The 25240-nt window shown below is 39.7% G+C and overlaps 1 protein-coding gene across 2 annotated transcripts in view; it reads left to right on the top strand.

The window, feature by feature from the left end:
• Positions 1–8480: 8480 nt before the first annotated feature.
• Positions 8481–25240, top strand: part of UNC5C (unc-5 netrin receptor C) — a 401385-nt gene continuing 384625 nt past the window's right edge. For both annotated transcript variants that reach the window (XM_082391648.1, XM_082391647.1), the window contains exon 1: positions 8481–9568. In XM_082391648.1, the coding sequence (XP_082247774.1) occupies positions 9445–9568 (124 nt within the window). In that variant the 5' untranslated portion in view covers positions 8481–9444. The remainder of the gene's footprint in view (positions 9569–25240) is intronic.

The raw sequence follows: 25240 nt of genomic DNA, 5'->3' as shown, positions 1-25240 counted from the left end.
ATGGCTTCATTGTTGAGCATTGTTGGAAATATCATGAAGTAAACTTAGGAATCTCAATAATATTTACCTTTTTTTCCTCATTCTTCTTTATTTATACCATAAGCATAAAGATCAAATGTCTTGCTTTTTGTCTGACTTAATTATAAATTATTTTTAAAATTTTTTGGTAGAATTGCATATGCTGTAATATCATTGTTTTCCGTATAATTATGCATGATGATCATGATTTTGTGGGCTGAATTCTAGATTATAATTTATGTTGTGTTTCTGTAAAATAAAGCACAACACATTTATAACAGTGAACTCACAAATACATTCGGGAAAAAATCGAAAGTAAAAATCTCTTGTATATAATAACTGATTTAATTTATATATTTTTAAAGTTTCTTATAATTGTTATCCATTTATTCTTTAAATGTCTATCAATTACATTTTCTGTGCCAGTCACCGTATTAGGGACTATGAAAAAAATCTTGTTATATAATCAAAATCTTAGTGAATCATTACAATATTGCTTGAACAAACCACTTCAAGTCCCAAGTAGTCCTAAGAAATTAATGTGACCCTCTCACCCTTTAAATCTTATTTCTAATTCTTGAATGCCTTTAATTAAGTTGAGGATAGTTTACTGTTGCAAGTAGCTTTGGGGGATTACATAGTTTATTCTTAATTACATCATGAATATTTAATGATACAAATTTGTCACCCTGTGTTCTGGAATTAGTAACCCACCATCCCAACTGAACGTCCCATTCTTCTGTTTGCTACTTGTTATGTTCAGGCTTTCACTGCTTTTCATCTTAATTATTAGAAAAGACTCCATGACTTTTCTTCCCACTTTAATTCATTTTGCACATTAATACAAGACTTGGTCATGACAGTATCTCATTGCCCAAAGCCCTTTGGTACCTTTCTAGTATATGCATGATGTAGGATAGACCACTTAGCAAACTACAAAGAGCCTTTCAAAAATTAGCCCTACCCTCCTGTCCAAATTTACCTTGCTGTATTTGTCTGCATCCAGACAAACTTAAGTTCAGATCCCAATGTGACACTAATTTAGGTATGCTAGTTACTCAACTCCTCTAAGCCTTGACTTCCTTATTCATGCTTGAAGTGAGGATATTAATAATACCTACTTCATATAGAGTATTGTAGTGTGTATCAAATGAATATATATGTAAGATGTCAGACTACTGAGAGTTCAAAAATGTTAACTGTAAGAATTTTTTTAAAATGATAATTAGTAATTACATTAAGCATAACGCTTTCTGGGCTCCAAACAAAGCCACTCAGTATTTGACATCCATGCTCTACTCTTCTTTCCTACTTTTGCCCCAGTGGTTTCTTCTGCCTAAAACGCTAACCTTTCCAACTTCACAAATTCTATTTATTTTTCAAGGCCTAGGCCTAATGTGCTCTCATTTAAGTCATTTCAATTTGAAGTCCTCTTTCCTCTCACCTACCATAGCTATGTTTCCATACCTTCCTGCTGCACTTCTCAGAGTCACCCTATTTAGTTCTCTATTCCATCTTATTTTCTACTAGCTTATTAGCACCACAGGGGAGATTCCCATCTGATTTATCTTTAACTTAATCTGAGGACATGATTTCTCACACTGTGCATATCAGGTACTTCTTGCTATGATAACGCTGCATAAAAAAATCATCCCAGAACTTGGTAGCTGAACTCAACAAGCTTGTCTTTGTTTTTGTTTGTAATTTCTTGCTCGTGGGTCATTGGGTCTGCTACAACTCAGTTAAGCTGGGCTGGATGCAGACACCAGGCTCCAGGCTACACATCTCTTCGTGGGTCTTTCATTCCCTCTGAGTGCTGGCTACCTGGGAAGTGTTCTTCTCATGACGAGTGGCAGGAGCACATCAAAATGAGTAGAAGTTTGCAACGGAAGGAACCGGCACTCTGTAGCCTCTGCCCACATTCATTGGCAAAAGCCAGTCCCATGGCTAAGCTGCCATCAGTGAGGCAGAGAAGTCCATCCCACTGTGGTGGGTGGGACTTCAAAGGCAAAAGGGAAATCTATTAACAGAGAAGGGATGAAAATCTGGAATAATGCAATCTAGCACAATATGCTTACTCCAGACCTCCTTTTTTAAGGACAGGAGTTCCCTGTAATGGACTTTGAGAAAGGGGGCCTAAGACGATGAGGAATCAATGGACAGGTTTTTGGGACAGTCAAATGACAGGATTGGCATTTTATAAGGTCATTCTGGGGTGTGTGGAGACGATGGATTGGGGTGTGAGGGCAGCCTAGCTACTGAGGAAGTAACTACGAGAGACCACTGAAAACATGCCAATATATTGTGTGGCTGTGGTGTTGTAGATAATGGGATAGGTCTCCAAGACCTATCAGGAGTAAAACTGGATTTTAGTAATGGAATAGGTGATGTGGGAAAAAGTGAGGAAGATACTGAGAATAGCTCCAAGGTTACACTTAGAAGGTATAATTCACGTATGGAGAGCCACATCACTAATGTTATTCCTTAGATGATTATGCAAATTAAGTACTATGGACACTACAGAACATATCTTATCATAATAATGTCCTAAGTACAGACACATTACAAAGCACCTTCACACACATTTCATCTTCAGGGCACTTTATGTGTTCGTATTGTTTCTGTTTTTTATAACAAAGAAATTAAAGTGCAAAGAAGTGGCAGGAATATCTGAGCAAATAACTTAGATAAATGGAGACTTAAATCTATATTTCCTGATTCAGAATCTTCCCACCATTCCATAAAGTATCTTATTTCCTCAATCTGTAACGTGAAAAAAAACAGCTGTGGTCCAGTTTGGCAGATAAATTTAAAATAAAATGAAGTATTTGAAGGGCTCTAGTCAGCAAGAAGTTATAATATCTATCCCCAGTAATATTCTAAATTACATATTCTATTAGTTTTCTTCTAATTTTTATTGGGGTCTTTCATTGTTTTCTCCCTCTTATAGCAATTACAGCCTGCTACACAAATACAGAAATCACCCTGGAATTTCTTTCTCTTCCTTTATTTCTTGTTTTTATTCTCTTCCTACTTTTCCTTTTGCCTTTCTTCCTTCCTTTGTTCCTTGCATCCTTACTTCCTCCTTTCTCTCTCTCCTTTCTCTCTTCTGAATCTTTTGTGTTATCTTTCCTTTTTTTTGTTTTATTTCTTCTTTTTTGTAAATATTATCTCTACACCTCAATTATAAAGTCCTTGAGGAGAAGATGCTATCTCAGGGCTACACACCTCCTAAATTTTCAAAAATACTCTCTAGTGGACTGAAGAATACAGTCTGTTTCATCCTTTTATTTCCCAGTATGATAGAAAACACTTCCTCCCTTTTACTCAACTAAAAACAGAAGAATGACTTTCCACCTACTTACAATTCTCTAAGTAAACTGTCATCTTCTGTCTTCATGTCTTGCTCTTTGTGCCTTCCTCTTGTCCTTTCTCTCCAATAGAATTGTCTCCAACATAGATGATCCAGCCAGCGTTCACAGCACCCTTTTCCTTATTCACTACACATGTCTGGTCTAGGAGGGTCATTTGACAGGCCATTGAGAAAATGCAAACTTCTTGGGCTGAGAAGTTCCAGAAATGTGATTTGGAAGGCAGCTATGCTGGCTGTATCCCCTAGGGCCTGTTGTTCCTTCTTCTTCCTGCCTGGGAAGTGGACCATGATGCCTGGAGGCGGAAAAGCCGTCAAGAAACTGTGAGAATGTAAGTCACACATTGTGGAACACGGAGCCAAGCCATGAAAAGAGCATAACTGAGCTGCTTTTAGTCCAAAGTGGCCCTGAAGTGCCCACTCCCAGATTTCTTATTGTTTGAGATGAATACACCTTTTGTGTTAAGCTTATCATTACTGATACACAAGTGCTTAAGTCTTCCTTCTGGGTAATTTTCTTCTCAGATTCCCCTTGTTAAGATTTTCTCATATCTCTATATTTCCACCTTATTTTGTATTTATGTGAAATCCTTTTGTTTATTCATCTATATTATCTGTTAGACTGTAAACCCTTGGTGCACAAGGACACTTACTGATGAGTATTCTTTGCCAGGGGTCCTGGAATGGAGCCTCAATGTAACAGGGGCTGAGTGAAAGATTTCTGAATTGAATTGAATTGAGTTGACTTGAACTTAATTGAATTGCTTTGAACCGAATGGAACTGAATTGAATAGTACTCAATTTTCCCAATTAATGGAAAAAGCAATCTACTAGGACCTGTCCTTCGGCTCTTCATTTGGTGCAGTGATGTGTTATGGCACAAAACTCAAGCTTGAAGAACTCATTCTCCCCTTCCACACCACAGAATAGTCATAGTTATTTTGTCTGCCCTACATCCATTTTCTTGGCATCTGTTCTTTCATATTAATTATTCCTTCTCAGTATATTGATTTTCCTCTTGGGGAACCCCTTCTCCCTGCTGTCAATCCAAGTTTCCAGGTCCCAAAAATTGGCACATGATCCAGGCCTTGCCACTCAGTATATTCTAATCACTTGGCCACGGTGATTGGCTCAGGTTTGGGTATGTGTCCCAAGATAGGCCAGGGTCATGATTCTGGTATTTTGTCCGCTAGATGGGAATGAGAGTGCTCTTTTTGCTGAGACTGATAATGCTAAAGACACTATAAACCTGGAGCTGCCAGACATCCCAGTGTGGACACCATGGGTTTGTGAATGAAGCCAAAACAGAGGAGAGCAGAACTAAGAGACTAGGGGGAACTGGGGAGGGACTAAGTCCTGTGAGTGGTGGTATTTAAGTTCTTGGATCTAGAACATGATCCCTGAAATCAGATTGGGCAAAGTTACTTAAGCCCTCTGTTTCCTCATGTATAAAATGGAGATAATAATAGTACTTTAATTTAATCTTCATTTTGAGGATTAAATGAGATAGGACATGTAAAAAGCCTAGCACAGTGCCTGACACACAGTGTGTGACCAATAAACACTAGCCATTATTAACGTAGATATTTTTATCTATGTCTTTTGGGTTATGTACAGCAATAAATTATCTTTTTTGCTTAAGGTGGTTTGAGTTGGGTTTCCTTCACTTGCAACCTAAAGGGTCTTGTCTAATACAATTAATATAAAGCATAAAGCCCCAGAGTGTATGGGTTTATGGCAGGCCAAATTACCTTCTGTGGGCTGAGGCAGAGAATGGGCATTGAATCAATTGAATCTGGACCATCTGGCTCTCCTCAGTTGATGTCTATCAGTAATTTTACCTGAGGCCCATGAACCCCCAACTCCTAAGTGAGTTTCCTCATCACTATCCTCTTTATATTCACTAAAATCCTCCTTCTTATATGTTGCCAGTTAATAATATCTCTGATACGATTTATTTAAAAAATATATATAAAAAGACAAAAAATGGGGAATCAAACATATGAGATAAAATGAAAGAAAATATTTCTATAATTAAAATACATTTTCACTGTTTTTTATGTCTTAAGCCTTAAGCTGGAAACTTTTTCCATACTAGTTTAGAGTAAATAATAGTATAACTAAGCAGCCTACATGCTAATAGCATACTTTTCTAGGTGTAGATTTCTGGAGGGATATGCAGGGATTTGCATGTTTAATTCCCATTAGCACCTGTCACTGGTGTTTATTATCCCAGAGTTAATTCTCCACTCACTGCAGCCAAGAAAAAGGAAGCCCTTGTACACGGATTTAAGTGAAGCTTTTTATTTTTCAAAATGAGATGAATTTCATGTCTGTTCCTTAAACACCTGCAGTATTCCAATCCTGAAAAAGTCATAGTTAAATTCATTTTTGTAAAAATTTGCCCCCATATGATTTTAGTCAACGACTAGAAAACCCTATTCATAATTTGAAAATTTGTCTTGGGGGAAATAAAAGAAGTTTTAATCAAGGACTTAGCTCAGTTTTAAGATCCATTGGCTCTCATTCATCCATTCAATGTTCAAGAAATGTTTATTGACCAACTATTATGAGCCAGGCAGTTTTCTAGGTTCTGGGTATAGACCAGCGAAAGTGTTAAGAAAAAAATTCCTCCCCTTGAGAAGCATACATTCTTTTGGAGAGTATTCAACAGATATACATATACCTATACACATACATATACATATACACATACATATACATACATACATCTATGTATACTTGAACATAAGCATATATGTTTCTATAAAATAAGTACTATATGGAAAATCAGAGCAGGTATATGCAATTGAGGGTGATATGGTAGGTGCTATTTTAGGTAAATTGGTCAGAGAAGGAATCTCTAAGCAGTGACACCTGAGCCCAGATCTAAGTGAGGTAAGTTAGCAGTTCTAGCTCAGAGGCCTATGCAACACTGCATTCTCTCTTCCATAAAGAAAAAACTAGGCAGGATGTTGATACACAAGGCAAGTTCCATCTGCAATTACAGATTGCAGAAAAGTCACCTGTTTGGTAAAGCTGATTGATTTGCTGGTACTTTTCCTGTCCTTGTTCTTGTGCACTAACTCTTCCCTCTCTTTCCCACCTCATCTCTACATACCATTTCTCAAACCATTCTCCTGCTCTCTATAGACTGAATTTCAGTATTGAACTACTTTTCCCCTTGTCTCTTACTCTTTCTTTCAAAGCATTAATTTTATGCAGTGTCTGTCATTGGGCACTTCAATAACCCAAGTAGAATTATGTAACAATTTAATTCTATTTAACTAACTAGACTTTGAAGATTCTTCTCTCCTGACCCTTTCTGGCAATCAACCGGTACTGACTGAGCACTAACTCTACATTGGGTTCTGTGTTTGGAGCTGGGGCTGAAATGGTGAACAAGGCAAAGTCTCTGCCTTAAAGAGTTGAATTCTAGTTGGAAAAGATAACCAATAAAACTGCAAATGAATAAACAAATTTTAGATGTTAATAGAGTGAGTATACGTGAGGGTTTCTTAGTATTTAAGCTGCTGTCCTTCTTGGAAAAAATTGTAAAGACAGGTATGAAATATAAACAGAACCCAATTGATGCCATCCTCAAAATAAATGACATATTATAAGGGGCCGAGCTGCACTGTCCAACATGGTAGCCCCTAGCCATGTGGCAATTAAAATTAATTAATTACATAAAAATTCCCAATTCACACTAGTCACATTGTAAGTGCTCAATAGCCACATGTGTCTAATGACTACCATTTTGGAAAGCAGAGATACAAATATGTTTCTCATTGCAGAATGTTCTGTTGGACAGCACTGGTCTAGCTAGCATGTAGCTGATGGGAATCTTTCCTCAAAAATAAGAACAGCAGCTAACAATTTTATGTGTCAGGCACTTCCCATATGTTTAACTCACTTATCTCTCACAAAAACCTAGAAGATAGCTACCGCTAATAGACCCATCTTACAGATTAAGAAACTGAAGCATCAAGCTTTATTTTTCAATGTCAGTCAGCTAGTAATACGAAATGCTAAGAATTAAGCTCAGACAGGCTGACACAGGAACTTCTGATCTTCTTACCAAAATATCTTGGTATCTTGGTGTAGGGAAGCTGAAGAGGGAGAAGAAGTGATTTTAGCATGGCAGGCTATGCCTCCACAGAAATAAGAAGTGGCCAGATTTGTCAGTGACTTTGCCAAGAATGACCTTTTCGGATCTACCAGACTCATCCAAGACAGGTCTTATTGGCTAGAGGTTTAGATGGAGGTTAACTTTGAAACTATGTAATAAAATATTTCACAGATGGAGAAACTGAGACATGCAGTTCACCTGACCTGTCCAGGAAAACAGAATGAGTTAGGACCACAGCCAAGATGAGACCACAAGCTTCCTGCCTGTGTGTGTGTTTATACATTGCCCCTTTGGCACCAAGAGCTTAAAATTTCTCTGATATATTATTTAATATTAGTTTAGAAATGTAATAATCTTGGGAAGTGGTTTTCTTCTTCCCGGAAGGTCAGTGTGCCAATGTGTATTGGACTTTCCATCCATCCACTTTCCTTTTGTCCAGCCTTTCCTTATTTTATCCACCCGTTCTTACACTTCCCCTTCACCATTACAACAGGGATCCACAACTTAGCTACCCAGGCAATTCTTTCCTAAGGAAAAATAAAAAATAAAAACGCACTGCAGTTTGAGTCCTTACACACACACCGTCAGGAATCTGGAAAACATGTCATAGGTTCCACCATCACTTTAAGTGAGTATCTACAAATTTTGTTGTGCATCGTTTCTGGGAGTTTCTCCGGTCTCATCTCACCGCTCTTTACATACTCAACCTTGCCAGCCACCAAGGTGCACGAAAATAAAGCTCTGCTGAAGAATGAGTTTTCCTTGAGCTTTTGGTTTCTGTTCCACTACAGAGGAGTCATAGGCACCCAGAGCATAAGGCAGTCTGAGTGGCGCTGACCACTCCAAGACTGCCGCGGGCTGGGGCTCTGCAAAAACTTCATGCCTTCTGCCCGGCCCCGCAGGACTTCAGCTCGAGCCCGACACCCCCCCCTCCCCCCCTCCCCCGCCTAATCAACCGCAAGACCCGAAGTCGTAGAGCGAGTTCAGTCCCGGGGAGCCTGGCTCAGGCTCTGGCGGCGCCGTGGAGGAGCTGGGAGGCGGCAGGCTGAGCTCCACTGGACACAGCCACGGGGCTCGGGGCGCGCCCGCTGCGCTCTCGAAGTCCGGGTCTGGCGCACGGCGTGAGGCCGGCGCGCTCCCACGCTCCCAAGCCGCTTCGTTCCTCAGGTCGCTCTCGCCTCAGCTTCCGCAGATAAACCAACAGCCGCTCTCCACCTCCGGCTCCGGGCACGCCGCTCCCGCAGCCCTCGCTTCCCTAACGCGGGCGGGCGGGCGCGCTCCCGCCGCCTCTTACGTCCCAGCGGAGTTGGGCTGGGCCCTCCACGCCTCCTGGGCGAGCCCCTCGGCGCGCCCGTGCGCCCCGCACGCCTAGGTGACCCTCTTCGGCCACCCAGCAGCCGCAGCCGGGAAGTCTCTCCGCCCGCGTGAGAACCCCGAGACTGCAGACGGGAGCGCCTCGCTGTGCACAACTCCCTCCCTCCGCTCCCCCCTCCTCTGGCTCGCTCTCCCTCCGCCCGCCCCCCGCCCCCCGCCCCGCGTGCCTGTGTGTGCTCGGCACAGGCGAGGGGGCCCGGGGAGCAGTCCGGGCTCGGCGCGCGGCGGAGCTGCGGCTGCTCCCGCTGCAGAGGGGAGCGGCGAGGCGGCCGCGCTGCGCCTTCCCGGACTTCCCCAGTGGGGGCAGAGCCGCCGCTCACGGAGCCGCCTGTTAGCAGGCGCAGGGGAAGCGGGACCTCCCAACTCCTCCTCGGCGCCTCCTCTCCACCCCCTGTTGGCCCCTGCCCTTGGAGAAAGTGGAGTGTGGCGCGCGGTCGTCGTTACTCCTTCAGACAGCTTCGCGGCGCACGGATTCCGCCGCTGCCCGGCGGGGCTCTCCGCAGTCGGCGCTCCTCCGAGTGTGCCTCCCCCCGGCGCACCTCTGTCGACGATGAGGAAAGGTCTGCGGGCGACAGCGGCCCGCTGCGGACTGGGGCTGGGATACGTGCTGCAGATGCTCGTGCTACCTGCCCTGGCCCTGCTCAGCGCCAGCGGCACCGGCTCGGCCGCTCAAGGTAAGGCGGACCGCCGAGCTCCGCGCCACCTCCCTTCGCTTCTTCCTTCCCTCCTTCTTCCTCTCCTCCGCCCCACTTCCCCTGGCTTCCTTAACCCGCCTCGTCTCCCTCAACTGGAAACCACTTTAAATTCTACTTTCCCAACTAGTCAAGAAGCTTTGGTTAGGATGATTTTGAATCTGTCTTCCGAGATGGGCACGGATGGGCCCGGACGCGCGGGGTGTCGGACCCACGTCTGTCTCCGGGCATGTGTCTCTTGCACTTTCTGCTGCGCGCTCGCACGTTGTTGTACCTTGCGCACCGCGAGGTTTGCAGAGACTCTGGGCGCGGGTGGCTGCGTGGCCTGCAGGAGAGGCCCCGTGAGGCGCAGAGGCTCCCCGCGCTGTGCCACGTCGGGGGTCGCCGGATCCTCGCTGCGTCTCTGAGCGCCACACGCCGAAGGGCGCTCCGCTACGGAAACGTGTCCGTGGCGGCCGAGGACCCGCTGGCGCCGGTGGCCCTCGGCCGCTGCTCGGGGCGTTGCGGAGACTCGCGGCGCCCCCGGACCCGCGCGCCGCAGCCCGCAGCAGGCCCCGGGGTGTGCGCGCCCCCTCCGCCCTCTTACCCCTCCGGCTCTCCCTCCCAGCCGGCGACGGAGAAGCGTAACCACCCCCCCACCCCGCCTCCCTCCCCCGGCTCTAGAGGAAACGGGCTGGTCGTTCAAACCAAAGCCGAAACTCCCCGGGGTAACCGGCCACTTTATAACTCTGACATTTTCATTTGATGCGTCTGAGCTTGAAAATAAGTGTCCGGGGCTCTGGGCAAAACCGGGATGGGGGAGAAGCTCGGCCAGGAGTTGCGGGTGGGTAAGGGAGAAGGGGAGGCCCGGGGGCTGGTTGCCTAGTTTCCCTCTTGCCCTCCGAGGGTGCAGTGATAGAGGCAAATCCCAGCCTTCCGAGCCTGGGAAGCTGGGTGGAAGGGAGACTGAGAGGAAGGAGCCCAGGCGCCCGTCTCCGGGGTCTCTCTCCGGTCGTCGGGGCCCCCAGCGCCCCCGCCACCTTCTGGCCAAGCCGAGGGCCCACCTGGGTCTTACCGCCCAGTTTTGTGGCGGTGGCCGGCTCAGGGGAGGGAGCTCAGCTCTTCCTTGGGATGGGGGCCGGGGGGTGGATGGAGGAAGCTTCTGCAGCGCTCGGAGGTAATCCAGGCATCCCATCCTCTCGGTCACCCTCGCTCCAAACTTGGAAAGCAGAGGAGGTGCGGCGATAGCCTCGACACCCCGGAGATGCTCAGACACTCCGGAGGTTACTGACAGCATCCCCTCAGACCTGCGGAGGCGCTGGGGACCAGGGAGGCGGAGAGGGGCGCTGAGCGTAGGCCAGTGTGTTCCGGGTCGGGAGCTAAGTGATCAGCGAGGCTCTGCGGATTAGCCACAGCTACTTCGGGAGTAAATTGTCCTGCTGCCTCGCTAAGTAGCCACGCTCATAAATCCTTCCTTCCCTTCTTGCCAGATGCCTCCCATCCCCGAGGTTCGGCCCTGGTTTTCTCAGTCATATGTCTAAAGCTCATCTGCCTGTCCATTCTACAAAGGAGTCTCCCCTGAGAATCATAAACTTATTGCAGGTTTCTTGAAATTGGGAGAAGTTCTCAGGACGGCTGCTGAGGGTGCTTAGAGGGGGTGTTTGGAAGTTGAAGGGAGCAACCTGATGAATTGTTGTGGAATCAACCGCGTGACTCCCTGTGGGATTCGCCTGCTGTTATTGGGCGCACAAAGGACTAAGCTATAGGGTGGGAGTGGGAGGGGGACCAGGCGGTGAGAGAACTGTTTGGGAAAAGGACAAGTTAAAGTCCCCAAAGATGCCAAATAGGAGACATAGGATCCCAGCCGAGAGCTTCCTACAGCCAAATTAAAAAGACTGGGTAGGAAAAAGGGTCAATAAAGATAATCAAACAGGAGATTGTGAGTGGATTAATATTGGAAGAAGAAGGGAGAAGAGATGAAAAGACGGTCAGGACAGACTGAGCGTTTGCCACTTACACTGTTTTCATCTTATAGACCAGGCAAGCCAGAGTTTGAGGATTGCACCTACTCTTCTGATCTTAAGTGGAAAAATTAAATGCATTCTTTTGGGTGTGTGCATTTCACTGCTGTTCTTCTCCGTTTAGTATATTTTTTTTTTCTTTCAGTTCCTGGTGAGCAAACTATTTATGTTTGAATCTGTGGTCTTTGAGAAACACTATTCCACCACTTTAATCTTTGTTTTCCTCCATGTTGCAGGATACCAGCTATGCCTGTGTTGTCTGTTAGGTATCAAAAATGTAGACAGCACCAAGCCCTACTTTCAGCTTCTATCACTCTCGCTCTATTCTATTCCCCTAGCCTGTTTACTACTGAACTACGAATACATACACTTTCTTCTCTGAGTCACACTCCTATAATTCTCTGATAGCCAGACCTTCCTTTCCTTCTAATGTCTTCTTTCTCCTCTCTCTCCGGACTAGATCGCTAGGTAAATCAAAGACGCTGTTGCTCCCTCAAGGTATGGTTTCCTTGTGCTGAGGACTTAAAGATGGGAATAAACTATTTTTTTATGAATGGAAGTATGTATGCAGTTAAGATGAGAAAGTTAATTTAAGCACTTTACACTGTGGAAAAGGTTTTTATTCTGTTGTTGCAAAGATACTAGAAAATTGGAAGTTTTAGGAAATATGTGTCTCTTCAGAGAGAGCCAAGAAAATAACAGATGTTTAAGATAAAAAAGCAGAATGGGTGTTATTTGTGAGTGTACTTCGTTTTGGAACTGTGGTTTGAAGAAAGACAGCAGTCATTTTAAACTGGTCCTTGGGAGATTCTCTAGACTTTAGGCAACAGCTTTCTCCTTCTGGCTATGTTGTAATTGTTTCGTTCAGGACTGCTGGGAACTCCTAGCTCCAGGGAATTTGTGGTGTTTCTGACTTTCAAGAATGAAAGATTTTACCAGGAAAAGGCAGTGTGTGTGTGGGTGTGTGTGTGTGCACGCGCGTGCGCTTGATCAGTTTGCTTCAGAATTAGTGCCCTCCTGTTTTATAAATGCGTTTTATTTCTGGATTTACACAGCACTGATATTCCGCTTATCTAGCACCAACTAGTGTTATGAGTGTTAACACCACCAAACTCAGAACAGGAAATTACTGAAGATTCTAATTATATTGGGATAATTCTCTATTATTGTAAGATAATTTGTAATGTTTTTAAAACAATATACTTCTTCTGAGAAAAGAGTGTAAATTACTTTCATGCATTTATGCATATTGGTGTGGTACAAATAGACAATTGGCATGAAAGATTGAATTTCATGACAAGTATACCATATATTTTTCTATTTTAGGAGCAGAGTAAATTCATAAATTCACATTTGGAATTTGCAGTAAGGAAAAGTAGGCTAGTTTACCTTTGTTTAGAACAATAATTTCATGTATTCTAGCTTAGGGAATACTTAAAAGGCTTCAGAGAGCAAACTTTTCAAGTGCTTGCAGAGAATGAGGAACCATTAAATTGTTAACATGTATTGACTTCCTGGCCTTCTGTGTTCTGGATACTGGGGATTCCAAGTTCAGCAAGACAGGATCCTAGAGCATCTCCCATGGTGGTCTGGTTGTCCTGGTCAGAATACATACTGATACTTTTTGAGCAACCCCACCAAGGACCTGAAGGAGGCACCAAGCTCTCCTAAACAAACTCTTAGCTTGCTTAGAATTATTGTTGCGATTTAAAAATAACTGTTCTCTAATGTATGCTGGGTTCTCCAATTAGTGCAAATAGCCAGAGTGCCTTAACTGCGTTTAGCGCTTTTCTGATTTAGGTCATGGCTTTGCTGGAGCAGCAGAGGGAGTCATTCTCAGAAGAAACATTAAAATTACAGGCTGCAACCACTTCAGGAAGATAATGGGGACGCTTGTGGGGTGGGGGTTGAGCCAGTGCTCTTGCCTCGTTCTTTTAGCCTATGTCTTTTTTAGTTTGACTTTGGTGTTTGTGGCAGTTAAAAACAAACCTGTTCACATCCCCACGAATTAGAAATCCATTAGCTCATTTGGATAGTGTATGCTATTAGAAGTAAAGTTCTGAACAATTATTGTGCATTTATTATGTCCCACACTGTATGCTATTTGTTAGGGACACAAGAGTTGAGGAGACAGTTTCGCCCTTCGAGGAAGACTGACTTACAAGCATATAATTATAATTTACTTTCTGAAATACAACAGTGGGAATAGGTACAGTATCTTCCGGATTTAAGCATCCAATGTTAGTAAACATAGGACCAGCTAGGGTTGTAGTGTGAGTGGTAGCAGGAGTTCCATGATTTCCGTGCAGAGAAACTTAAGGGTGGCAGTTTGGTTGGAAGTGGGTTGTTCTTATAGCTGAGTTTGCATCTTACTTAGATTTAATATATAATCGGTCTGGCTTTGGGGAGCCACATGTTTAGAGACTGTTAGTGGTGCGTGCCCATCCTCCCTGTTAGTTTAGTGGTCACCACTGCCTCATAATGCTGCCTCCACCACCTCCTAGCTGTGTGGCCTTTGGTGAGTTATTTAGCATCTCCGTGCCTCAGTTTCCTCAGATATAAAATGAGGATAAGATATACTGTAAGTCATATTAGGGTTGAATGAATTAATACATCTGAAGTATGTAGAGCAGAATTCTTTGGCTTCCAACTCTGTAAACCATGGGCAAAGAAATCTAGAAGTTAAAGAAATTAAAAGTCAATAATTTTGAACTCAGAGTAGGGATTGCTGCAGACACTGCTTCCGCCAGAGCAACAAACGGAGCTGTCTGAGGAGTTGCTCCAAAGTACTGCAAACTCCTGGACATGGCGTGGTTCTTTGAACAGCCTGTGGGAAGCTCTCTCTTTCCCTCGCCACATTTCTTCCTTTCTGCACAATCTGGGAAAATAAACCTAATACCAGTTCTCAAAATGCCATTTTAAGTCACAGCCTGTTAAGTCCTGGCTACAACCTCCACTCTTGACTTTCTATCTTTACAATGAATATTGAGAGATAACTTTGCATAAATCCGTAAACACTTTTATGAAAAAAAAAAACCATGCAAGTTCCATGTTTTCAGATAATGGTTTTGAGAAAACCAGCCCTTTATGCAAATGTGGATTGTTTTTCTTAAAAAAAAAAAAAAAAGACACAAGTGTGTCTAAAGATCATAATTGAATACATGATAAAACAACACAAAAAAATAGAGTAAGTCTCCTATATACCGAGATCTGTTCCGAGAGTGCGGTCGTTAAGTCCAACAAAGTTAGCCGAGGTACCCAACTAACATAGTAGGCTATATAGTACTGTAGTGTAATAGGTTTATAGTACTTTTCACACAAATAATACATAAAAAACAAACAAACACAAAAAAATCAAGAAAACGTTTTTATTTTTACAGTATGGTACCTTGAAAAGTACAGTAGTACCAGCTACATCACCGCTGCTTTTACGCTTGCTTCCGGACATCCTGAGCTTGAAATAAGGATATTGTACTACTTTACTCTATACAGTACTGTCCAGTAAAGTACACAAAAGCACAACCACTTGTAGAGGATGCATGCACGTGACAGTGTACACCAGGCATGTGAATAACTTACATGATTGGACATGCGAATGCATGTTCGCATATGTGAAAAGTTCTCAGCTTGAAGGTTCGTATGTAGGGGACTTACTGTATAGAAAAATAGGTTGACTTGAAGGCAAAGCAAATTCACCAGGACTTTCATATATTCAAATTATATTTGCAATAGAAAGTTTCAGCATCATAATTTAGAACAACATGAATAATCTAGATAATATATATTTTGAAAGTGTCACATTTAATTACTTCTGTTTGTTTAATGGTTATTGCTATTTTTTTCATGTTTGGTGTATTTTTTTTTTTTTTTTTTTTTTGGTTGAGCTACGCAGCTTGCAGGATCTTAGTTCCCCAGCCGGGGATGTAACTCGGGGCCCTGGCAGTGAGAGCACTGGGTCCTAACCACTGGACAGGGAGGGAATTCCCTCATGCTTGGTATAAATGTTGTTTTCTAGCAGAATTTTAAGATAAAACTAGACATTTGTGGGAGTTTTATGTTATTTAGAGTTAAGACACATCTTTCTCTTACAGTATTTTCATTCTGCTTTTATTTTTGGATTGCCTGGTCTGCAGTTACAGAGCCCCAAATTTCTCATTCTTTTTCTTTCTTAACCTAACTCCTTAAAGCAATGTATGGCCTCTTCTTTGATTTCAGATTTTATTTGGTTTTGTTACTGCTTCTATATTTGTGGAAGACAGCTCCATGAATCTGAGACCTTGGATATTGTTCCAGTATCACTCACTTAGTTCAAGGATGTTTAAACTAGAACAGAAACTCAGTGCTATGTTTTATGTGACCTTTTTGAAGTACTGTAAGTTTGCCTTGAGCAATATTAAAAGATCTACTGTCTCCTTTTTTCTAGTTTTTAAAAAGAAATCCAATAATTTAAAAATTTATAGTTTCTCTTATTTTAAATATTTATAATCTCTAAATTTGTGGAGATTTTAATTTAAAAAACTTTATAGTAATAATTTTATGAGCTAACAAGATCAAAAATAGTGTCTTTTTTTTTTCTCTTCTCTACCTGATTAGAACTCTTAGAAGAATTTCTGCCTTTTCATGATAACCCAAAACATATTGGGTTGGCCACAAAGTTCCTTCGGGTTTTCCATAACATCTTACAGAAAAGCCTGAAGGAACTTTGTGGCCAACCCAATATATTCTGTTGCAAATATTTGGACTCTTTATAAACAAAATGTTAGAAAATATTGTTATAATTTTATAATTAAAAACGAGTTTTGGGTTGAAGTTTTAATGTGGTTTCTCACTTTGAGTATTCCTGCCCCCCAAAAAGTTGCTCCCTTAGGTTTATATAATGAGGTTTTGAAAGACACAGAAGAGTATCTCCAGGTACTTAAAACATATTTAGCCTTCTACACATAGTGTTAAAGTTACTGTGACATTAAATTGAAGTTATAATTTGGAAAGTGAGCTGTAGCTTTGAAAATGCCAAATAGGCAGATATTTGTCCTTATGTCAGTATACCTTTTATGAGCAGTGAGCAGTGATTCAAAAGTGCTTTGTGTGGCAAAAGTATAAGCCTAACATCTGAAAACTCCAATGTTTGGGGAATACCCTCTTCTAATTAAATAACTAACCGTGTCTCATTGCCAGTGTGGTAGTGGAACGAGAGAGAGAGAGGAGACAGGTGAGACTTCATTTCATTGATGTGCTTGCTACAGTTCTTACTTAAAACATGAGGGCACCAAATAATCATGTTAACAGATGATACTGATTAATCAAATTTAACTCCAGAGTTACCAGTCTTATTTATTTTAAAATGTTGTGAGGATAAGGGTTTTATCTTCATTAATCATTGTCATTTGGATCCTGTGGCTAGATTCATTTCTCAGCAATTATGAGAGCCATAAAAATGCCTCCTGTAGATGAACGTGTATTATCTCTTCTTCTAACTAAGGATGTTAAACAACAGAAACTCCCTCAGCACATTTAACAAGTTTATTGATGAATGCTAACATTTCTCAGTTTTAGTCAATGTCTTAATTGATTATTTAATCATGGACTGACTGAACTCAAATGTAATTTATTGTCTTCTCTTTTTTTCTCTGTTCAGAATAAAAACCTTATATATGAACATTCATTTCCAGTGAAAACACATTAGTGCTTGCACATTAAAATGCATCTGTAGCCCAGTTATAAGGGTAAATATATCTATGAGTAGAAATGGATTCAAAATTCAAGAAAATTAGTGTGCCTAATATAAAATATGAAAGAGCAGTGTAGAAGTAAACTATGCCATTTGTACAGAAAAGTAATTATTTTAAAATAGTGCATAATGTACATTCTCTTAGACAGTAAAAGTTTAGTGCAATATGATAGGGCATGTGGTGTAATAATATCCTCATAAAGTACAGGCATAGTGAAATATGTTCATGTATCAGATAAAAGTAAAGGGGAACAGTTTGGGACTATTCTAGTCTCTATGAATTTGCAAGTTCATTTTTTGTATTCAAATTGAATGTTTTAGATGATTCTAATATCTTTTTGGAATTTCAAGAACCTAAAAAAATTATTTCAAGATCTAGATCAAAGACTACTCTTTAACAAATGGTATTCTCTAACTTTTACAGGAACAAAAAGTGACAGTCAGTGAAGAAAGTACTGTTGCTGTTTTATTATACGTGATTGTCAAAGACCTGTGTTATCCCTGATCCAAACCAAACAAATAACCAGATTACTACCACAACAAAAACTTTATGATTAGAAAGACATAGTAAATAATGGCAATTTCACTTTAAGCATTATGTCTGTGTGAAATATGTTGACGTTTGAATTTAGCCTTTGCTAAGGGAAAATGATATATTTTATCTTCCATTGAATAAAGAGTTTGCCAAATATCCACACTGTAGCCACCCAGTGGAAAGAGGCAAATTTGGCAAGCAGCAATCTTGGAGTCATTCTAAATAAAACAGTAATTACGTTACCTGTCATTTTCTTTAGCAACTTTCCTTCTTCCTTCTGTATCTCCATAAGGTGATGAGATAGTATGAGCTTTAAAATGTGTTAAGGATCAAATTCAAGGATTGAAAGAGCCTAAGACATTTTCCTCCCAGCCTACTACAGCCATCACCCACAGAGCATGCAACTTGGTGGAAAACAGAAGCCCATTTCAGAAACTGCTCTCAGAAGCTGAGGAAAAACAGGCATGTTCAAATGATTTATTGCTTGTGCTATCGGAATAGAGACCTAAGATCAGTATTTCATCATAATATTATTCAACGGGCACTCTGACTTGAACCTTTATATAAATAGAGTCTTGATACACACCTACTTCAATTAACATAGCAAAAGAGTTTCTAAAGTATTTAAAAGATGTATTTTTGAAAGAAGTTACATTTGGATTTTACTTGAACCTGTTTGAGCAGGATGTACTTGTTTGAGAAATCTAGACTTAAATCAGTGGTATACTGATACACAGAATCCTTTAAAGGTCTTTATAAAATGCATTGATATTTCCTCAGCTACTCTTAAACAGTGCCATTAATAATGTCAGTGTTGTAGGTTAAATCTCACCTGTACATCAGAAATTGAAAAGCATTCTTAGGATTATATGGGAGTTATTAGGGACAATTGTCCCAGAAAAGAATTTGCTTAAATGGAATTTTATCTTTAATATAATTACATTTTTAGGAAATGTTGCCAATATCTTTCTCTTATATATTGATCAAAATATATGTTTATTTTTGTTATACACACACACCCCCCACAGTGGAGAAAGTTAGAGCTTACTTACTATAACCTGATGAAAAAATAGAGAAGAAGGATGGCTAGAAAAAGTTTTAACAATAGATATGTTTTCCCAATAGGGATGGGGGTAATCAGTTTATTGGATTTATTAGAAATGATGATCACATGAAAGATATACATATTTTTTTAATCAAATTAAATAACTATGGAATTATTTCCTAGCAGGGTATTTCTAGGCAGACTCTTAATGGAGTGGAGAGTTACAAGGAGTAGACATATATAGTTCAGTAATTCTCTGTGAGCATATATATATATATATATATATATATACACACACACACACACACACACATATGCTTGCATAAATTGTGTGTGTGTGTGTGTGTGTGTGTGTAACTTTTTTTGTTTTAGGAGAGTTTATTTTCAAACAGCCTTGGTAATATCCTTAAAAAACAGCAAAACCTATCAAACAAATGAAAACAAACTTTTACTAAAAGAAAATTCATAAGTAGTCATTGAATAGGGAATCAGGTTTCATCACTGGTTTCTAACTGCAAAATTATATTCTTTTCTGCAAAAAGTGCCTTGTTGTCGACCAGTAGCTAAGTTGTTTACAATAGTGTACAGTAGAGATACCTCTGCCTCATTCGTGTGGTGGCTTATCTGATAGAAACAATTTCTTCCTGTCCTCCAGATGACAGAGACTGGGGTATCTCCACGTTCACTGGCTTATTTCAAACACGTGGAGAAGAACTTCTGTATTTTCGTACACAGTGGACTGTAATTTTTTGACCAAAGGAGGTCAGCTATCCTGTGTGCATGAGTAAAGTCCTTCATTCACATGTGGGAACCCCCTCTTCAGGAGAGACAAACTTTCCCCTGGTAAGCACCCTGCCTGAGGTGACCTCTTAATGATCGGGCTGATTGAAGGTGAAGTCAGTTGTGTTGTTTTTCCCTGAATTCGGTGATGATTTGAATAAATTTTTTTTATAAAAAATAAAATGGAGTTAATAAAATGGAGTTATGTTTCCAGGCTGCAGAATGTTTAATTTTCTTGGACTCCCTCAGGTGCCATACAGGTGGCTTTATTTCCAGATTTCTCCATTACATCCATTGATAACTTTATTTAAATGAATAAAGATAAAGTTAGTTGAGGGGGGAAAAGAAAGGTTGTTACTAATGAAGAATATAAAAAATTTAATTATGCGTAGAAGGATAATATACTTTCTTCCTTATTTTTAATATATTAAATGCAGATTAATATATATTTACATGACACATCAATATATAAATGTTAATTATTGCCATATGTTTCCACATCACTTGGCATTTATGAGCTAGGATTTTAAAAGATGCAATAAATTCTAATGTGCAGGGAATTGTTTCCTGTGTTCTCTGTCTTACATATCATATGTTCATGGATGATATGGGGTTTTCATAAGAAAATATGTAATACTCTGTTAAGAAGAGCAAAGTAATAATAATGTCCCACAAAGTTTTCTGACTGCAAGTCTAAATGCTCATGAGAGTGGTTTCCTGTTGAATGCTGAATTGCAAGGTTAAAAAGAGGGTCTTAAAGATAAGAGTGGATTCCACAGTCCTTGAGTTTGTTTTGCATTCAGTGACAGTCACTAAATTAGGGAAAGGAATGTTCAAACAACACACTTGAGGAAAAGTGATTTTTATAGAAAGGAGCCATTTCTGCTAATAGCCAGTAACTGCACGTAACCCTGCTGACATTAAAAGTCCATTAGCTAAGCCCAGTTTAAATAGCAGCTGATGCAGTGTCAGCTAAATGTACCTTGGAATTTTTTCATATAATGCAGTAATAGCAGTTCCATAATTTTTTTCTAAAACTACATGCATTAAGTAAAACAAATGTCATCTGATAGTAGTGGCAGGGCTGCTAATAAGCAGGCAGAGATTTGTGATGAAACAAAAGTAACAGTCTATATAACAGGAAGATAATAAATGGTAGTGATGGTTTTAAAAGGGAGCCTTTGAGAAAAATCATATGGAGAAGCTTAAGCTGAAATCCAGAAAGAGTTGTTTCCATAGAAGCGCATATTAATGTGCACAACTTTGAGATGCTCATTTGAAGTGAAGTGACTTTTTACTGTCAGCCTCAGAGTTTAGTATCTCAGTGTATTTTGAAACAACAGGGAGCCCTCTCTTTAGACCCTGTTATGTGTGTAAATGGCAGGGAAGTGGGGAGAGGGGGGTAAAAGGGGATTGAAAAAGGAGAACAAGTGAAAAGGTGAAAACAGAGATATAACTTCATGTGTGTTAATACCTTGAAGGTGATTACTATGGTACTATTTTTAAGCAATATGATTTATTAATGCTGCCTACAATGAAATCAGAGGTTGAAATGTTGATATTCTTCCCCCCTCCTGTTTTTCCATCCTTTGAATATTTCCCAGTCTCCATTTTAATCCTCTGAAAGACAGGAAGTTTTACTGCAAGTTTATAGTAGAATCCAAGAATTTTGAATAACTCATCTTAAAGAATTCTCTAAGACAGTGTTCTGTCACTATGAGACCATTGTGAAGACAGTGAGGGTTGCTCAGTAATCTAGTGCGTGAGTTGACAAGAGGGCGGTAATTAATGAGTGACTGTCGTACTCACACCACTGTCACGTATTACGAGAGCCTCCATGCCGAGCGCCCCTCCCCATTATCAGACCAGCAGTAAAACCCTGTACAGGCAACAGTGGGGAGCTCTGCTGAAGCTTATGACCCTAATCACTTGGGTATAAGCTTCGTGCATATTTTCAGAATGGTCACTCGAATTCTCATCGCACTTTCTAGTACTCAGAATTATTTGTCGTTCTAACCTGAGAATTTATTTAAAGTCTTACCTGAGATATCACATCTTTTGTTTATTTTTATTTTAAAGTTAACTCAGTTTTCTTTATATGATTAAAAAAATACCTCACATAACCCTGCGTTGCTTGAAAAGGGGGGAAAAAGAAAAAGAAAGGAAAAGGAAAAAAGAAGAAAAGGACTACTGTTTAATCACAATGGGGTGGCAGAGATCTCCCTTTTATGTTCACAGATTTTCATACAAGCATTTCATAATAAAATCAAGAAGTTCTCTTTGGTGTTGGTAACTGTTTTAATTCAGTTCAGGCCACTGTAAAGGCTTATTTTTGAATGAATTGGAAGCTTCTAGAGAAAGACTTTATGCAATTAAATTCCTAACCAAAATCCCATTTACTAACATATTGTATGAGGGACTGATGAATAATCTTGTCTTTAGTATGTAACTCAAACATTAATAACAGATGCAAATATGCCTCAGTTCAACCAGTGGGCTTTGATTTTTAATTCTAAACTGACTTCAGTTTTTTCAAACTAAGACATCTGTTAAAAGTGACTATTTCCCATATGTTTTTCCTTTTCTGTTGCATAAATCTATTGCAGGAAGAAAAGAGAATGCCATAATATTTGGCCGCACAGTAAATTTGTACGCATCTATGAACGAGTGTTATGAAATTGAATTATGTTGAAAATTACAAGATGATGCTAGACTGATTGAAATAAGACAATTATTACATTAGAGTTTGGAACAGTTTTTAGAAAAAAATTACCCTGCAATGTTAATATACTGTTACTTTCTGGGAAGTTTTACAATGTATCTTTTTTTGGATAAAGAATTACATTTTAAAAAATTTTGAGTGAACACAATATATAGTTTGGTTTGGTGCTAAATTCATTCATTTATGCTTGGAAAACTTCTTAAAATAATCTTTAATAATGTCTATTCTTTACTGTGATTTTATGACTGTGTTTAGAATAGTGAATGGTTTAGATCACTTTTTTTTTCTTTTTTTATGTTTAACATTTCTTTTCTTTGACTGTTACGGAATTAAAACATATTAGATACATGCATGTATGTGTAGGTCTGATAATTTCCTGGTATAAGAAATTAATCAAAATGCATTGAAAAAAATGAATGTTTACAATCAAGAGTGTTCTTGGCAACTATGCTAGGGAAATACTAATGCAGCCTTTATATAAATAAGTCTTTTGGTAAAAGTGAATAAACTGTGCTAAACTCTAAGCTTGAAAATTGCGTACAAGTTTAAAATCTCTTAGCGTCACTCCACATTTGTAAGTAGAATGTCAGAATCATAATACTATTAACATCACAGAATTGTGAGGATTAACAGGGTTATCAAAAGTGAAGAATTGAGAACAGTGCCTGGCACCAGATAAGCGCTTAATGCCATTAGCGACTGTCATTGCTGTTGCTGTTGTATTTTCATTATGTAAGTCTATACACCATACAACAACTTTCACTTGGCACCATTATGAAAATAATTGAATATATCACAAGAATGAGAGGATTGCACTCAATTGGGGGTACCATCAGGTGGAAAAATATCACATGAAACAACAAAAGCATGTTGCCAAAGGTGAAATACTTAAAAAGGAATTGGTAGATTTAAAAATCACATTTAAAAATATCCTGTTAAATTATCAGATTTTAGTTGTGCATTAAAACTATGTGGAAACTCAACACAAGTGTGTTTGGTTTTATGGACAAGTTTTAGATGATTTTTTTTCCTATGCTAGATTCTGAAGGTAGAATATATTCCATTTAAACTAGTATCTAATAAATGTTAAGGAAATAATCAGTTTATATTTTTCTCTACTATACATTGGCTATACTTATAAAGACAAATATAAGTACAAAGACTGGAAAAAACAATTGGAAAATTCTTTTTTTTTAAATTTAATTTAATTTAATTTTTTTTTTATACAGCAGGTTCTTATTAGTTATCTATTTTATACACATCAGTGTATACATGTCAATCCCAATCTCCCAATTCATCCCACCACCACCCCCACCCCCCCGCCACTTTCCCCCCTTCGTGTCCATACGTTTGTTCTCTACATCTGTGTCTCTATTTCTGCCCTGCAAACTGGTTCATCTGCACCATTTTTCTAGGTTCCACACATATGTGTTAATATACGATATTTGTTTTTCTCTTTCTGACTTACTTCACTCTGTATGACAGTCTCTAGATCCATCCATGTCTCTACAAATGACCCAATTTCGTTCCTTTTCATGGCTGAGTAATATTCCATTGTATATATGTACCACATCTTCTTTATCCATTCATCTGTCGATGGGCATTTAGGTTGCTTCCATGACCTGGCTATTGTAAATAGTGCTGCAGTGAACATTGGGTGCATGTGTCTTTTTGAATTATGGTTTTCTCTGGGTATATGCCCAGTAGTGGGATTGATGGGTCATATGGTAATTCTATTTTTAGTTTATTAAGGAACCTCCATACTGTTCTCCATAGTGGCTGCACCAATTTACATTCCCACCAACAGTGCAAGAGGGTTCCCTTTTCTCCACACCCTCTCCAGCATTTGTTGTTTGGAGATTTTCTGATGATGCCCATTCTAACTGGTGTGAGGTGATACCTCATTGTAGTTTTGATTTGCATTTCTCTAATAATTAGTGATGTTGAGCAGCTTTTCATGTGCTTCTTGGCCATCTGTATGTCTTCTTTGGAGAAATGTCTATTTAGGTCTTCTGCCTATTTTTGGATTGGGTTTTTTGTTTTTTTAATATTGAGCTGCATGAGCTGTTTATATACTTTGGAGATTAACCCTTTGTCCGTTGATTCGTTTGCAAATATTTTCTCCCATTCTGAGGGTTGTCTTTTCATCTTGTTTGTAGTTTCCTTTGCTTTGCAAGAGCTTTTAAGTTTCATTAGGTCCCATTTGTTTATTTTTGTTTTTATTTCCATTACTCTAGGAGGTGGATCAAAAAAAATCTTGCTGTGATTTATGTCAAAGAGTGTTCTTCCTATGTTTTCCTCTAAGAGTTTTATAGTGTCTTGTCTTACATTTAGGTCTCTAATCCATTTTGAGTTTATTTTTTGTGTATGGGGCAAATTCTTTACTTTTTGCTAACATTTAAACTTTTCCTAGAGGAATGGAAACAACCTTCATTTATGTTAGAAATTTTAATATAGCAAAGCATTTTCTGATCCTAGGGTGGAAGCAAGATTTATTAAACTGAAATTTCCAAGCAAAGTTAAAGTTCTTATATATGCAAGGGACATGTTATATATAGGCAAAAAGAGAAATTAGATACCAAACTTAAACATATATGTTGTGATTGACACTTTCATTTAATAAAGTATTATTCTAATGGATTAGTTCATGAACAAACTGTAGCTGAACTTATAGTTTCTCATAGGTATACACATTAATTATGAAATATAAGAAGGGAAAGGGGAAAAAAGTGCAGATCATAGTTTTGCTTGAAAAAAGTTTTCTAGTATGCATTTATAAAATGAAAGTGTACTGTTGCTTAAGTAACAACTGTATTTTGAAAACAGTGGACATAGAAAATGCTT

The sequence above is a fragment of the Balaenoptera borealis genome, assembly GCF_965194805.1.
Source record: "Balaenoptera borealis genome assembly, chromosome: 4".
Lineage (NCBI taxonomy): Eukaryota > Metazoa > Chordata > Mammalia > Artiodactyla > Balaenopteridae > Balaenoptera > Balaenoptera borealis.
The sequence above is the reverse complement of the archived record's forward strand: the minus strand, read 5'-3'. Positions and strand labels throughout refer to the sequence as shown.